Source organism: Muntiacus reevesi, chromosome 1 (genome assembly GCF_963930625.1).
Source record: "Muntiacus reevesi chromosome 1, mMunRee1.1, whole genome shotgun sequence".
NCBI lineage: Eukaryota > Metazoa > Chordata > Mammalia > Artiodactyla > Cervidae > Muntiacus > Muntiacus reevesi.
Genome location: NC_089249.1, coordinates 46,107,241 through 46,125,295, shown reverse-complemented (window position 1 = coordinate 46,125,295; position 18,055 = coordinate 46,107,241). Strand labels below are relative to the sequence as shown.

General features: G+C 42.8%; 1 protein-coding gene across 1 annotated transcript in view; it reads right to left on the bottom strand.

Annotated features, from left to right (window-relative positions):
• The window catches only part of LOC136168399 (antigen WC1.1-like), a 112,113-nt gene that overhangs the window by 69,011 nt on the left and 25,047 nt on the right, over positions 1–18,055 (bottom strand). Inside the window, exons 5-7 of the mRNA XM_065935850.1 lie at positions 13,883–13,975; positions 13,492–13,806; positions 12,065–12,379 (exon numbers count right to left, since the gene is read on the bottom strand). Coding sequence (XP_065791922.1) covers positions 12,065–12,379; positions 13,492–13,806; positions 13,883–13,975 — 723 coding nt within the window. The remainder of the gene's footprint in view (positions 1–12,064; positions 12,380–13,491; positions 13,807–13,882; positions 13,976–18,055) is intronic.

Genomic DNA, 18,055 nt, shown 5'->3' with positions numbered 1-18,055 from the left:
TTCTTTGTCCCCTGGCTGGGTAACCTCAATGGTCCTGCCTTCTAAGTTACAGAGTCTTCTGCTGTGTTGTTGCTCTCTGTAGCATTTTTCATTTTGCTACATTTCAATCATTGTAATCTTAAGCAACTGATCCAACCAGTCAATCCTAAAGGAGATTAGTCCTGAATATTCATTGGAAGGACTGATGCTGAAGCTGAAACTCCAATACTCTGACCACCTGATGCAAAGAACTGACTCACTGGGAAAGACCCTGATGCTGGGAAAGATTGAGGGCAGGAGGAGAAGGGGATGACAGAGGATGAGATGGTTGGATGGCATCACTGACTGAATGGACATGAGTTTGAGCAAGCTCCAGGAGTTGGTGAAGGACAGAGAAGACTGGTATGCTGCAGTCCATGGGATCACAAAGAGTCAGACACGATTTTGGCCATGGACTGAACTGAACTGAATCTTAAGCAACTGAATTTCTGTTTGGTTCATTTTTATGTCTGGTTCCTTCTGTTATTCTCTTTGCCTCACTGCAAAGATTGACGGATCTCAGTTCCTTACTGGGATTGAATCCAGACCACAGCAGTAAATACATCGAATCCTAACCATTAAACCATCAGCAAACTCCCTGTTTACTTCCTTTTTTATGATTTCTATATCTGTAAAAAAAAAAAAAAAATTTGAATTTATTCTGCAGAGTAACTCACCCTAGCTCAACAATTACTGAGCCCAAGCTCTAGGACCCGCAAACACAAATAGGAGGTGGCCTGCTGCAACCCCTGAATCCTGGGTGCCTAGAGCCTGTTCTCTACAATAAAGAGACGCCCATGAATAGAGAAACCTGCTGTCCACAAATAAGAGTAGGGCCTGCTTGCTGCAACTAAAGAAAGCCCATGTGCAGTAATAAAGACCCAGTGTAGCCAAAAATTAAAAACAATAATAATGATGATGAGAAATAGTTTTAATCTTATTGTATTCATATATTTTCTTCCTGAATTTGTTTAATAGTTTAGGTGTGTTTTCTTGGAGTTCACTGATCTTCTTGATGTGTATGCTTTATTTCATCATATGTCATTTATTTCACCACTTCCCAAAGGTGAATAGCCATGTGAGCTGCCCTGGGAGAAGCTCTGGGCGTCTTCCCATCCCCAAGCACAGTCTAGAACTATGAACCTGCAAGCATGAGTGTAGTTTGGAGCCCTGGAAACCTTTCAGAGTCATCAACCAAGTAACTGGGTGGGTCCAGTTCACAACCAGGCCAGCACTCTCAGGTCTTATATTAGTTCAGCAGCTTCTCCACATGTCCACAATGGAATTGGTGGTGAGGGGTGCAGGGGGAGTGCTGTGTAAGCATAATCTTTACTTGACCACTTCTGCATGACAGCTCTCTCTACCCTGAGGAATCACAGCAGGATCACAATTACATTTTCAGTAGTAACCAGATTAAAGCAACTTTGAAACAATCTTGAAACATCTGAAAATAGATGTTTTCAAAGAAACCCATTGGTCTGAAATTCTTCCTCTAAGAGATCAGTTATATCAGATCCCTCCATCCACATCTCTGAAACATACATAGCCAACTGTTCCTGATCTTTCTGTCTACATCCATTCTTCTCGATCCCCTCTGCCTAAGTCTCCACTTTCTTGCCCTTTTATCCCACCTGAATACAGGGTGCGGGTGAGGACCAATTTGCCCTCCATCAACTTGAAGATATATATGATCTGATATAATTCACTTAGAAGGAGAGATATTGGAGAGACAAGAAAGAGCAGCATCCTGAAGAAATAGTAGGAAGGGATGAGAGGAAAGGAAGGATTTATAAGGATTGGATAATCAACTAGACATAGGAGAAGAGCAAAGAGGTGTCTGTAACCACTTAAGGAATAAATGAGAGATGAAAAAGGAAGATGTAGCTGTGTACAGTTAGATTTTGAACTGGCCTGTGAACATTTAGGCAGGATAAGGAAAGTTGTATCCATTCTCTCCTACCAGTCAGCTTTCCACTTTGAACCTCACACCCAGTCTGGTGACCAAGAAAGGTTACAAACAGGTGATATGACATCTCAGGGAGAGCATCCAGGAAGTTCAGGATTGGGTGTTTTCCCATGAGTTCATCTTGTTAGGAAGGAGTGTGTGAATGTAGACTAAGTTTATGTCCTTTTCTAAATAAGAGTGACCTGGAGCATTTATTAGCCTCAAAGACAGGTGATGGAGCAGGTCAGCTCACCCATCTTGTATTTCCTGTGAGGAAAATGGAGTGAGGACCAAATCTCTAAAAGTATTTGACGTAGAACTTGCTAAATTACCAACACAGCAAAAAGTTACTTTATTCAGAATATTTCATTTGAGCAATTTCCATATAAAACAGTTACAGGTCAGCACTTCTGTATTGAAATGCAGGCAATTAGAATATCTGAGGCTTCATCTCATATTTAATACAAGATCATGGGAAAGTCACTGCGGATGTTCCCAGGGCACTTAGTTCAACATCATCATACTCAGGGTCCCCTTTCTTCCCCTGGAGGAGCCAGGGACTCTCTTCTCCTTCCCCAGGATCAGTCACCTCTCTGGAGAAGTTCAGAGAAGAGCCTGAAATAGTAAAGGGAAGTTTGATTAGAACTGAGACAAGGGGATGGGACAGAGCCCTGTGGTGGAAGGGAGTCAAGCAGGTGGTGATGACAAAGTACCCCAGGGACCCAGGTGTGGGCAGGGAGGCTCAGGCTATTTCACATGAGTTACAGAGAGGATGGGTCCCAGCTGTCCTCTCAGATCCAGTTGATGTGGTCTCTGGGGCCTCAGCTCATGTGGAAATCCTGCATCGCAGGAGATCTGTGCTCACACAGGAGCTCTTGGAAGACCTGCTTCCAGGCTACACAGTACCAAGGAGATGCCCAACAACAGTACGAATCATAAAAAGGAATTTAAATGTTCTCCTTTCACAGGTGATAGCTGCAAAGTCACAATAAGAGGGAATCTGGAGACAGGAACAATCTAAATTCCTCACTCACAACACAAGTTTGCTCTTAGTTGACTTGACCTCTGATCCCAAATGTTCACAAATAGTATCACAGGTGCAGCCACAGATGGCTCCTCCCCAGAGACTACCCAGGCCCTCAAATGGAGAAATATTCTTTTCTAGTGAATGAGTGTCTTCTCCCAGCTACTGAAGTAACTGGAGCAAATTAGAGCTTAACCGATCACAAATGCTGAGTCTATGATCCACAACCATGTTTTAATGTTAAGGTCACCGTATATCATAGACTTTGTACTTGTTGATGTTAACAAATAAACAGAGCTCATCTTAAGTTATAAAAATGCTTCACCCAATTCAACCTGCAATATATTTTTTTTAAATCTCTATCTTTCATGTATCAGTTCAGTTCAGCCACTGAGTCAAGTCTGACTCTTTGCCACTGAATGGACTGCAGCACTCCAGGCTTCCCTGTCCATCACCAACACCTGGAGCTTACTCAAACTCAGGTCCATCGAGTCAGTGATGCCATCCAACAATCTCATTATCTGTTAGTCCCTTCTCCTCCTTCCTTCAATCTTTCCCAGCATCAGGGTCTTTTCAAATGAGTCAGTTCTTCGCATCAGGTGGCAAAAATATTGGAGTTTCAGCTTCAGCAGCAGTCCTTCCAATGAATATTCAGGACTGATTTTCTTTAGGGTGGACTGGTTTGATCTCCTTGCAGTCCAAGGGACTCTCAAGTGTCTTCTCCAACACCACAGTTCCAAAGCATCAATTCTTTGGCACCTAGTTTTCTTTATAAATATGCTCAATTAATCAGTAAGTTTCTCTTTTGGCCATGACACAATGCTTGTGGGATCTTAGTTCTTTGACCAGGATTGGACCTGGGCCGTAACAGTGAAAATGCAGAGTCCAAAGCACTGGACCACCAGGAAATTCCATAATCTATAAATCTTAATGCAAGAATATCACATATAAAATGATAAGTTTATGTCACATTATGGAGACATAAATGCCAAAAGTAAAGTGATTCCTCACTCCTTACAAGGAGTCTAACAGCATTAGAGATGGCATATGGTCAAGATGATGCTATCAAATGTATGAGATTACTTATATTTTAAATATCTAGGGAGGCTGGGCATTGAGGAGCACAAATTCACCCTTCCCAGATAGAAAGATTGCAGGAAATCAGCTGACCCCACTCACCTTTCTGAGAAGACCTCACCCCATCCTCCTTCTCTGGGGGCACTTTCTCCTCTCTCCCCTGAGAGGCAGGAGGAGCCCCAGGCACTGGTACCTCTTCAGCATCATCGTAATTTTCAGCAGGGATATCAGGCCTCTGATCTGGGGGTTCCAAGAGCAGACAAGGGGGTCTGATGAAACCACAAGTTGGGTTGGTCTGGGAAATATTTAAGATCCCTTATGATCAAGAGTTTCTGAGTTGCTAAACAGTCACTTCTTGTTTCAAAAGATTTTTTCTCTAAGACCATGTTTCATTTTGATGTACCCACAAACCAAAACATGATTTTTATATATCTTAACATTTCCTGATGGAAACTACATATCTCAAAGCAATTCTTACACCATTGAACATTACTAAAGTACTTTGACAAATTGTGCTTTACAGATGCTATTTTTTAAAACATTGTGTGCCTGTTGTGATTCTGGACACAGAGAGCCCAGCCCCAACATGAGAAGTCACAGAACAGCCAGAGAAGGAGAAGGCCAGACCCTATCTGGACACAAGGAATGCCTCTGGTCCATCAAAGGAAGACTGTTCCCCTTGCATCTTGTCTCTATGAGGGAAACTCTCCTCCCCAAAGCCCAGCCGAGGTGGGTTCACCTCCATTACCTGGTGCAGATCTGTAGTCACTGTACTCCTCACCGTCCCTGGTGTAATATGGCAGTTTATCCACTGAGTCATCTGACAGGAAGCCTAATGTGGAAACAATCATCACACAAAATACAGAATGACCCTCCCCATACCCATGGGACCAGTGTTAAGGTTGAGAAGGGACAGGCCTGGCTCCTGCAGTGTAGATGGAGGCTGGGGGCTCACAGGGCTCGAGAGGCCATCCTACCACTTTGGAAGAGCTGCCTCTGTGAGCCTGGGGCACATGTGGGGTCTGTGGATGCTGAAAAGACCTCCACAGCCAGTGAGTGGTGATGACCAGAGGTCCCAGGAAGGCAGGCAGAGACACCCACCTGGGCTACAAAGAAGACCCTCCTTCCAAGTCACAAAGTCATCGAGCTCCTCATACACGGCTTCAGCAAGAGCATCTTCATAGCTGGATAAGGCTGAGAGATCCCCCAGTAGGTCAGAGATGCCACCCAAGACACCCCGATCCAGCTTGTCCACCTTTATTCTTCCCGGTGCTCACACGGGGTTGCCAGGATCTCAGCATCATTTCCCACCACATGCATTGTGTCAGCACCTTCTCCCCTCATCTGACCTGAATCCACAACTCAGCCCCAACTTGTCTGGTCTCAAAGGAGAGGCAGTGACTTATGAGAGTTCACACCCTAGTCCAAAGAACCTCTGTGTATTCAACCCTTAGAGCGCAGCACGGAGCACGTGGAGTTCTGCAGACTAACAACAGAGACCTGGCCAGGCTCCCCTCCTCACACCCGCCCCATCTCCTGCCTGCACACACTCTCCCTGGTCCCCAGGTACGCCTGCAGCCCACCTCTGTGCTCTGCTCTCCATCTGAGCACCTGAACCACCAGGATGATGAGGACCAGGAAGAGAAGGGACCCCAGGATGAGGCAGAGGACCCCAGGCAGGGAGAAGATGCCAGGGAGAGGATTTGAGGCTGGTCTGGTCCCTAAGGAGAACAAGGGAAGAGGGTTAGAACATTCCTGGTCACCGAGAAACCCCTGTACCAGACTTTCCAGGAGCTCCAGATGATGGCGTCCCAGCCTCAGACATTGACTAGCTCCCCAGAGTCTCGACCTGAGATGAGTTAACTCCACTCCAGCCAGTGTTGCTCCAAGGCAGAGCTGGGGATTGTAGGGAGCTGCCCTGCTGAGACAGCCTCTGATGACCCAGCTCATCCCTTCACCTTGGGCTTCAGGAGACAGAGCATCGAACAGTTCTGGGATCCGCACCTCACAGATGAGGAGCAACACTGAGGGGCAGGTGGGAGATACTTAGATTCTGTGATATGGAAACCAAACCCACTTGGACCCCCAGGCGTGAGAACATTTGACCCTGGGAACCAAGGCAGGGGATTTCCCCAAAGTAATGCCCTGGTTCCTCCCCACCAACCATGGGTTCCTCCCCACCAGCCACGGGCTTGTCAGGCTCTTTCCTCTCCTGAGTTGTCAGAGAGCCCACAGAACAGGTCCCCAGAATCTGAGTATTCTCCCCTGCCCGTAGATGGAGGGACAGTACCTGCTGTAGTCAGGGGCAATGTTGACCTTGCACCTAAAAAGAAAAACAGGAGTTTGGAGCAGGGTGATTAGCCAGATGCAGGGCTGCCCAATTTTCCCTCCTGAGCCTGAAATCACCCCTCAGTCTCCACAACATCAGGGTCCAGTCCTCCCAGCTCCCCCATCCTAGATCAGAGCCCCAGCCGTGGGACACTGTCTGGATGCAAACTCCCCCGACACCCGGCTCAGCCTGCTACCCTGCACTGCCCCAGCTCACCCAGGACGGACCCCGAGCCCCTCACTCACCAGAGCACCTCACACCAGCATCCTCCTCGTGCTTGCAGTCGCTCTGCCCCCAGGGCTCCGCAGCACAGTCCCACAGGGAGGACTCCCGGCCCCCGCACCGCACCTCGTCCAGCCAGATGCTCCCGTTTCCAGGGCCAAACGCCGCGGCCCGCACGGCTTCCAGGGCCGGGCCACAGCCCAGCTGCTGACACACCACCTCGGCCTCTGCCAGGCTCCAGGAGTCATCGCACACGGTGCCCCAGGAGCCGCTGTGCCAGACCTCCACCCGCCCTGAGCACTCGCGGTCTCCTCCCCTGAGCCGGAGCTTCTCTCTGTCTGAAAAGGCAGCAGCCCCTCCTGTGACTCCCCTGGTGGGAGGAAGGAGCCCCTGGGGCCCTGGGGAGAGGGCGGGGCTGACGTACCTGTGCAGGGGGCAGCAGCTGGGCAGCTCTTGGGTCTTCTTCCTGCAAACAACGAACAAAAGACTGAAAAATATATATAAAAGAATTGAAGCTGACAGAAATAAATACAAATTCAAAACAACAACAACAACACACACACAAAACAGAAGGGTAAATAGTACCTGTCATAAAGAATCAAAATTTGTATATTCTTTCCAGATCATCCTATCGAACCTCCTACCCACTCTTTGCAGAGAACCTCTGAGAAAATGATGGCAGGACCTCTGTGAGGGGGTTGCTCATTTTCATGGTCAAAGACTTGGCCACCTCTCAGTTTACGGGGTTTAATTGTAGGGAAAATATCATCAGTAAAAGGTCTAACAGTTTCATTTACAAAGAGATGAACAAAGAGAGGCAAGGAAGGGAGTGAGCCTCTGCTTTTGAAATATCTCTCGCCACATTCTTAGCTGTGGGTTTGTGTATGTGGAGGGGGAGGGAAGGAGAGAAACAGAGAGAGAAATGTGGAAGGAAGTAAGGTGCTATGCTTTGACTATTTGTCGCCCTCCCCAACATTTATTTATTTCATTCAACATTTACTGTCAAAATCTCTATTCCCAGTGTAACAGTATTTAGAGGTGGAGTCTTCTCAAGCTCTTCTGAAAACAGGAGAAAGAAACACTTCAAAATTCACTTTATGAGGCCAACATTATTCTGATACCAAAGCCAGACAAGGAAACCATGAGAAAAGAAAATCATGGACTAATACTCTGATAAACGTAAGTGCAAAAATCCTCAACAATATATTAGAAAATTGAATTTGACAATACGTTAAAAGAATCATACAGCATGATCAAGTGATATTTGTTCCAAGGATGCAAGGATAGTTCAACACTCACAAATTAATCAATGTGACACACCAAATAAGGAAAATGAAGATAAAAATTGTATCCTCAAAGAATGCAGGAAAAGTGACGAACTCAACATCCATTTATGGTAAAAAATTCTTTTACAAAGTACGTATAGAAGGATTGCATCTCAGCATGATTAAGGCCATGTGAGAAGTTCACAGCTACCATCATACTTGACTGTAAAAAGGAAAAAAGCTTTTCCTCTCAAATCAGACACAAGACAAAAACGTCTACTTTCACCAATTTTATTCGACTTAGTTTTTTTAGCCCTATCCAGATCCATCAGGCAATAAAAAGAAAATCAAGACATCCAAATCTGAAAGGAAGAGGCAAAACTAACACTATTTCCAGATTGAAAAATGAAAGCGTTAGTCACTCATTCGTGTCTGTCTCTTTGCTGCCCCAAGGACTATAACCCAACAGGCTCCTCTGTCCATGGGATTCTCCAGACAAGAATACTGCAGTGGGTTGCCATTTCCTCCTCCAGGGGATCTTCCCGACCCAGGAATTGAACCCAGGTCTCTTGCATTGCAGACAGATTCTTTACCATCCAAGTCATGAGGAAAGAAACTCCCTTACTTGATATTACATGTAAAAAACACTGAAGACTTCACCAAAAATATGAGAACTAATACAATCAGTAAAGTTGTAGAATGAAAAATCTATATGCAAAAATCAGCTGCATTTCTATACACTAACAACAAACTGCCATAAGGAGAAACTGAGAAAACAATTCTATTTACATTTGCATGAAAAATGAATAAAAAGCCTAGGAATAAATTTAACCAAGGAAGTGAAAGACCTGTACACTGAAAACTATAAGACACTGATGAAAGATACTGAAGATTACTCAAATAAATGGAAAGATATTCTGTGCTCATGGATTGGAAGATATACTATTATTAACATGCCCATACTACCCAAAGCAATCTACAGATTCACTGCAATCCTTATCAAAATTCCAATGGAAATTTTCACAGATACAGAAGAAGCAATCCTAAAATTTACAAGGAATTACAAAAGATGCTGAACACCAAAGCAAACTTGAGAATGAATAACAAAGCTAGAGGTGTCATGCTTCTGGATTTCAAGCAATATTACAAAACTATATTAATCAAAACAGTATGTTCTTGGTATAAAAATGGACACAGAGATCAATGGAACAGAATAGAGAGCCAATAAATAAACCCACATTTCTATGGCAAATTAACTTCTGACAAGGAAGCCGAGAATATACTGTGGGGAAAGGGCAGTGTTTTCAGTAAATGGCATGGGGAAAACTGGACAGCCACATGCAAAAGCATGAAACTGGACCACTATCTTACACCATTCATAGAAATCTACTCAAAGTAGATTAAAGACTTGATCACAAGTCTTGAAGTCATAAAATTTGTACAGAAAGAAAAAACAAACAGAAAATAAAATCCTTGATGTCATTCTTTGTGATGATTTTTTGGATTTGACACCAAAAGCAAAGGGAACAAAAGTTAAAACAAGCAGTTGGAACCAGAAGCTAAAAAGCTTCTGCCCAATTAAGGAAACCATCAACAAAATGAAAAAGCAACCTGTGGAATTGGAGAAAATATTTGCATATTTTATTTCTGGTAGGGATTATTATCCAAAGTACACAAGGAACTCAAACAACTCAGTTGCAAAAATAGTCTGATTTTTAAAAAAATGGGCAGAGAATCTGAATAGACATTTTTTTAAAGAATACATACAACTTGCCAATAGGTATGTGAAAATGGGCTCAACGCTACTAATCATCAGAAGATACAAATCAAAACCACAACAAGATATCACCTCATATCCTCTAGAAAGGCTTTTATCAAAAAGAAGAAATAACCGGAGTTGAGGAGAATATGAAGGAACAGGAAAGCTTTTGCACAGTTAGAGGGAATGTAAGTTGATGCAGCCATTATTGAAACAGTTGAGGTACATCAAAAATTAAAAATAGAACTGCCATATGATTTAGTAATTTCAATTTGGGGTATTTATCTGAAGGAAGCAAAAACACTAACTTGAAAACCCAATGTTCACTGCAACAACATATGTTCAGTTACTAGGTTGTGTCTGACTCTTTGCATCCCCAAGGACTGCAGCATGCCAGGCTCCTCTGTCCTTCACTATCTCCCAAAGTTTGCTCAAATTCATGTCCACTGAACTGGTGATGCTATCTAACTATCTCATCACCTGTAGCCACAGGGGTGGCTCCTTCTTCTTTTTCCTTCAGTCTTACCCAGCAGCAAAGTCTTTTCCAATGAGTCAGCTCTTCTCATCAAGTGGCGAAAGTACTGGAGCTTCGGCTTCAGCATCAGTCCTTCCAAAGAATATTCAGGGTTGATTTCATTTAGTGTTGATTGGTTTGATCTCCTTGCTGCCCAAAGGACTCTCAATTCAATTGTGGTGTCCAAGCATCACAATTCAAAATCATCAACTCTTTAGCATTCAGCTTCTTCATAATCCAACTCTCACATCCATACATGACTAATGGAAAAAACATAGCTTTGACTATATGGACCTTCGTCAGCAGAGTGATGTCTCTGCTTTTTAATACTCTGTCTAGGTTTCTCATAACTTTCCTTCCAAGGAGCAAGCCTCTTTTAATCTCATGGCTGAAAACAGCATTGGCAGTGATTTTGGAGCCCAAGAAAAGAAAATCTGTCACTGTTTCCACTTTTTCCCCTTTTATTTGCCATGAAGTGATGGGGCCAGATGCCATGATCTTAGTTTTTAGAATGTTGAGCTTTAAGCCAGCCTTTTCACTCTCCTCTTTCACCCTCAACAAGAGGCTCTTCAATTCCTCTTCACTTTATGCCATTAGAATGGTATCATCTGCATATCTGAGGTTGTTGATATTTCTCACAGCAATCTTGATTACATCTTGTGATTTTTCCAGCCAGGCATTTCCCACGATGTACTCTGCATATAAGTTAAATAAACAGGGTGACAATATACAGCCTTAATGAACTCCTTTCCCAATTTGGAACCAGTCGGTTGTTTCATGTCCAGTTCTAACTGCTGCTTCTTGAGCTGCATACGTGTTTCTCAGGAGGCAAGTAAGGTGGTCTGATATTCTCATCTCTTTAAGAATTTTCCACAGTTCGTTGAGATCCACATGGTCAAAGACTTTAGCGTAGTCAGTGAAGCACATGTTTTCTGGAATTCTCTTGCTTACTCTATGATCCAACAAAAGTTGGCAATTTGATCTCTGGTTCCTCTGCCTTTTTGAAATCCAGCTTGTACATCTTGGAAGTTCCCAGTTCTCTTACTGCTGAAGCCTAGCTTGAAAGACTTTGAGCATAACCTTGCTAGCATGTGAAATGAGCACAATTGTGGGGTGGTTTGAACATGCTTTGGCATTGCCCTTCTTTGAGATTGGGATGAAAACTGACCTTCTCCAGTCCTGTGGGCACTGCTGAATTTTCCAAATTTGCTGACATATTGGCAGCAGCACTTTAACAGCATTATCTTTTATTATTTTATGGCAATATTTACAAGAGCCAAGCACCACCCATAAAAAAGAAGAAAATCTTGCCAGTTTCAACAACATGGATGGACCTTGAGGGCATTATGCTAAGTGAAACAAATCAGACAGAGAAAGAAAAACAACATATGATCTCATTTATATGTGTAATCTTAAAGCAAAAAGCAAGTTCAGAGATGCTGAGTAGTTCGTGGCTGCCAGAGGTGGGGGACTAGGTGTGGGCAAAGGTAGTCATAAAGGTATAAATGTGAGTTATAAAATTAATAAGTGAAGATAGCATGGTGACCATAGTGAATACTGTATTGTCTATTTGAAATATGGTGTGAAAATATATCTTAAACATTCTTATCATATAAGAAAAATATTTAGCTACATATATGGTGATGGATATAACTAGACTTACTGCATTGATCATTTATCAATATACAAAAATATATAACCAATATGTTGCAATGGCAAACAATATAAAGTTATGTCAATTATATAAAAATTTTTTAATAAAGCAAGTTTGAAACACATGGATCAAATTAGCTCCATCCAAACTTCATTTTATAAACTCAACTTAAACACATCACTTAGATTTTAAAACATGAAATCTCACTAATAACACCCTACAGGTTTGAGACAGACACAGAAACAGACATGAGTCACCTGCACATGAGATATAGGCTTCCTCCTTTGGAGAGCATGAACTGTATTTCCATGGGTCAGAAGGACACTGCCAGAGAGAGGTATCCGTTTTCTGACACTGGATTAAATCTACCCACCGGGGTCTAGAACCTTCCCTGAGACCAACAAAAGTGTTGAGACTTCCACTGTCCCCACAGTCAAGCTGTCTGCAGATGATGGACATGGTAACCTCATCCATGGGGCTGCGGCAGACACTGCCCCAGGTCCCGTTGTAGAAAACTTCCAGCCACCCAGCACACTGCTGGTCCTCGCTCACCATCCTGAGGGCCAGGAACTCTAAGATCGAAATGGAAAAGACAGGACACAGTGAGCACTGCATTCAGTGCTCTGGGTTTTCCTCTCTCCCCAAAACTGTTAACACTCATCTGTGACCCAGCTGAGGAAGTAAATCCATAAGATGACCAGAGTGAAACTTGTCTCTTTTTTATCCGACTTTGTCCATTTGTGTCTGTCTTTCTAAATATTTCTACCACCATGATGTGGTGGACATGAACTGAGAGGAAGACCAATCCAGACACCTGCAGGGAGAGGGAGCTGACACCTGCTTCCTGACAAAACATCTAAACAGTGTGTGAAAGGGATGTGTTGTGGACAGTGTGGAGGCAGATAGAATAATGGACCCACATATGTCTACGTGGAACCTGTGTCTACGTTTCCTTATCTGGCAAAAGGGACTTTACATATGTGATTAAGGTAAGGACCTTGAGATTAACCTGAAATATGGTGGATTAACCACCTGAGCACAGCCTAATCACATTCTTAACCTCACTATCCTTTAAAGTGGAATACTTTTCCTCATTCTGGCTAGAGGGACATGTGAATATGGATAATGGTTAGAGGGGTGGAGCATTGCTGGTCTGATGATGAGCAGAATGGGGTTATAAGTGAAGGAAGGCAGGCGGTTTCTAGAAGCTTGAAAAGACAGGAAACAGATTCTTTCCCAGAGGCTCAGAAGTGATGTGGCCCTGCTGAAACCTTGATCCCAGTCCAGTGAGATCCCTGCTGGATATCTAAGCTACAGAAGTGTAAGGAAATAAATGTGTTGTTTTAAAACATTAGCTATGTGGCAATTTGTTACACAACAAACAAAAACTAGCACCATGGCTTTAAGACTTCTCTACCATATGTACCAGAAGATTGAGCCCTGATTTCAAGAAAAACTGTGAGAAAAGGCTCTGCCAGGGAAAACTATTGAGAAGAAAGGACCAGATTGTCAGCTGCTGCCGGAGGAAATGAAATCACCTCATCTTCTTGTCTGCTGGAAGGACAGGCTTCATGGGAGGAAGCCTCCTTCTCTGGTCCTTTCAGCATCTCTCCCTCGGTGCTCAGACTCCCGGCCTTCAGAGTCCCACCCCTCCCCCAGCCTGTGGACAATGTGCAGCACGGACCTGAGCAGATGACCCCCGCGTCCTCCTTGTGTCTGCAGTCGTGCCGCCCCCAGCCCCGGGAAGGGCACCTCCACACGTGGGACTCATTTCCAGCGCAGTTCAGGTCGTCCATCCAGATGGGCCCTGATCCCGCCCCGAAGTGAGCAGACCCCGTGGCATTGAGGGCTTCTCCACAGCCCAGCTGCCTGCACACCACGCGGGCATCGTCCAGGTCCCAGCCGTCATCACAGATGGTGCCCCAGGAGCCCTGCTCAAGGATCTCCACTCTCCCGGCGCAGGGACCGCCCCCGTCCACCAGGCGGAGCTGTCTGCTGTCTGAGGAGAGAGAAATGGGACAATGGGGCGGTGACCTAGGGAATGAGAAGGGTCTTCTGTCCTGTGGGACCCTCACCTGAGCAGTAGGGGGCGCTCTCCTCTGAGGCCACAGACCCTGCTGGTTCAGACATGGAGTCGTTGCACTGGGGCAGCACCTGGGTCTGATTTCCTGAAGAAACAGCAATGATTAGAGGGTTGGGAGGGTTGAACAACAGGAAACTCAGTTAAACTAAATAATTTTTAGGAGGGGAGGGGAATTTGGGGGGAAATGGATACAGGTATATGTATGGCTGTGTCCCTGACTATTCACCTGAAACTATAGTAACTCTGTTAATCAGCTATACCCCAATACAAAGTAAAAATTTCAAAAGAAGAAAAATAAATGATGACCTAGCGATGGAGCTGAGATGAAAGCAGCAGCATACCAGTAAAGTTATCATAATCCTAGTGCTTCCTTTCTCTATGAAGAGCCCTGGTACTGACAAGGCCACAATTCCTGTTTAAGCCAAGTTTTGCCCTAAGAATGGGCTTAAATAAATTGGTCTGTCCTTAAATCTATCCCTTAAATAGAAGAAGCAAAACAAGATCCTTTCTGAAGGATTTGTACAATTTTTTATCTACAATGTTTGTGTTTTAAAAAATATGTCGGTAAAACAGATCTCATGGAAAACCAAGAGGAAAAAGAAACATTAAAAAATTTCCCAGGGTATTTGGCTGTTAGAGATACCTAACTGAGAATTTATTTTATTTATTTTTATTAATTTTTATTTGAGTATAATTGTTTTACAATGTTGTGGTAACTTCTGCTGTACAGCAAATTTAATAAGTTATGCATATACATATGGGCTTCCTAGATGACTCAATGGTAAAGAATCTACCTGCCAAACAGGAGACTGGGGTTCCATCCCTGGGTTGGGAAGATCCCCTGGAGAAAGAAATGGCAAACCACTCCAGTATTCTTGCCTTGGAAATATTATGGACAAAGGAGCATAGCAGGCTTCAGTCCAAGGGATCACAGAAGAGTTGGACACAACTCAGCAACTAAACAATAGCAACAACACACACACACACACATATACATATATATATATATACATATATACATATATGTATGTATGTATATCCCCTCTTTCTTGGATTTACTTCCTATTTAGGTCACCACAGAACACTGAGTAGCGTTCCCTGTGCTATACAATATGTTATTATGTGTGCGTGCATGCTAAGTCACTTCAGTCGTGTCTGATTCTGTGACACTGTGGATTGTAGCCTATCATGCCCCATGTCTATGGGATTCTCCAAGCAATATCTATCTTATACTTAGTACCAATAGTGTAGGGCTTTTGAGTCTGGTGGCTCATATGGCAAAGAATCCGCCTGCAATGCAGGAGACCTGGGTTTGATCCTTGGGTTGGGAAGATCCCCTGGAGAAGGGCATGGCAACCCACTCCACTGTTCTTTGCTGGAGAATCCCCATGGACAGAGGAGCCTGGAGGGCTACAGTCCATGGGATCATAAAGAGTTGGACACGACTGAGGGACTAAGCACAAAGCATAGCACATCAATAGTATGTATATTTCAATCTCAACATCCCAATTCATCCCACTCTTCATTTCCCCTCTTAGTGTCCATATATTTGTTATCTTTGTGGCATTTCTATTTCTGCTTTACATTAAGTTCATCTCTACCATTTTTCTAGATTCCACATAGAAGTGATGTTATACAATATTTGTTTTTCTTTTTCTGATTAACTTCACTCTACATGACAATCTCCAAGGCTATCCATGTCTCTGCAAATGACATAACTTTTTTTCCTTTTTATGGCTGAGTAATATTCCATTTTATATATGTATCACATCTTCTCTATCCATTCCTCCTGTGAGGGACATTTAGGTTGCTTCTGTGTCCTGACTGTTGTAAATAGTGCTGCAGTGAACATCAGGATGAATGTATCTTTTTGAATAATGATTTTCTCCAGGTATATGGCCAGGAGTGGGGTTGCTGGGTCCTATGATAGTTTTATTTTTAGTTTTTTGAGGAACCTCCATACTGTTCTCCATAATAGTTATACTAATTTACACACCCATAGTAGGAGGATTCCCTTTTCTGTGCATTCCCTCCAGCATTTATTGTTTGCAGATTTTTTAATGATAGACATTCTGACTGGTGTGAAGTAATACCTGACTGTAGTTTTGATTTGCATCTCTCTAATAATTAGTGATGTTGAACACCTTTTCATGCATTTGTTAGCCATCTGTATGTCTGGAAAAATGTCTATTTAGGTCTTTTCCCCATTTTTTCATTGGATTGTTTGGTTTGCTGATATTGAGTTGTTTGTGTATTTTGAAGATTAATCCCTTGTCAGTTGCTTCATTTGCAAATATTTTCTCCCATTCTGAGAGTTGTCTTTTTGTTCTGTTTATGGCTTCCTTTGTTATGCAAAAGCTTTTAAGTTTAATTAGACCCTACTAGTTTATTTTTGTTTTTATTTTCCTTACTCTAGGAGGTTGGTCAAAAAAGATCTTGCTGGGGGGATCGGGATGGGGAATACGTGTAACTATATGGCTGATTCATGTCAATGTATGACAAAACCCACTGAAATGTTGTAAAGTGATTGGCCTCCAACTAATAAAATAATATTTAAAAAAAAAAAAAAAAAGATCTTGCTGCAATTAATGTCAAACAGTGTTCTACCTATGTTTTCCTCTAAGAGTTTTATAGTCTGACAGAGAATTAAAGTTCTCAAAGAATTAATTAACACAATGTGTATCTTGGCAGAGAAAGGATAACAAAAACAAATGAAAATTCTAGAGCTGTAAAAGTTAATAGCTGAATTAAGAACTAGAGAATGCATGTATCAGCACATTAGATCAACATAAAGTAGAAATAGTCAAATTCAAGATCAGAGGATAGATATTCCTCTATTTAGAAATGCTGGTCATATGGTAAGTGCCTGTTTAATAATACTGTATAACAAAATTTCCCCCAAACTTAGCAGTTGAAGGAATTTTTTTTTTTTATTTTGCTCATGATTTCCTGGGTCAGTAATCTGGGAAAGATTCAACTTGGCAGTTCTATCTTTGGGGTTTCTCATGTGGTTACACTTACACTGAAGCTGACAGCTCTAAAAGTTTGACTGAACTGTGGTTATGTAAGGAAATTCCCTGAAGTATTTTGTTGTTGTTGTTGGGAGGGAGGGATAAAAGAGCATCATGTCTGCAACTTAACCCAGAAAGATTTTACACACTCAGGGAAAAATGGGGTAGGGGGGACAAAGAAGGAGAGAGAGGGAAAGTTAGAGCGAGAGAGAAAGAGAGAGAAAATTAGAGTGAGGGAGAGAGAGGAAAGAAAGAAAGAAGGATTAAAGGAAAATACTAACCTAACATTTGGGGAATCCAAGTAAAATTCAGAGAGAATTTATTCCTACAAATCCTTCACTAAATAAAACACTAATAGCATCAATAACATAATAATACTAACTAATACTAACACTAATATCATACTCCCCAGCTCTGTAGGTGCTCAATAGGCTACTGGAGATCAGTGGAGAAATAACTCCAGAAAGAATAAAGAGACGGAGTCAAAGAAAAAAAAAAGAAAAACACCCAGTAATGGATGTAACTGGTGTTGGAAGCAAGGGCTGACGCTATAGAGAACAATATTGGATAGGAATCTGGAGTGTTAGGCCCATGAGTCAGGCAAACTGGGAGCCGTCAAACAGGAGATGGCAAGAGTGAACGTAGACATTTTAGAAATCAGTGAACTAAAATGGACTGGAATGGGTGAATTTAACTCAGATAACCATTATCTACTACTGTGGGAAAGAATCCCTCACGAGAAACAGAGGAGCCATCATAGACAACAAAAGAGTCTGATATGTGATACTTGGATGCAACTTCAAAAATGACAGAATGATCTCTGTTCATTCCAAGACAAACCATTCAATATCACGGTATTCCAAGCCGATGCCCCAACCAGTAATGCTGAAGAAGCTGAAGTTGAATGGTTCTTGGAAGCACCTACAAGACTCTCTAGAACTAACACCCAAAAAAGATGTCCTTTTCTTTATAGGGGACTGGAATGCAAAAGTAGGAAGTCAAGAGACACGTGGAATAGTAGGTAAGTTTGGAGTACAACATGGAGTACAAAATGAACCAGGACAAAGGCTAACAGAGTTTTGCCAAGAGAACACACTGGTCATAGCAAATACCTTCTTCCAACAACACAGGTGAAGACTCTACACATGGACATC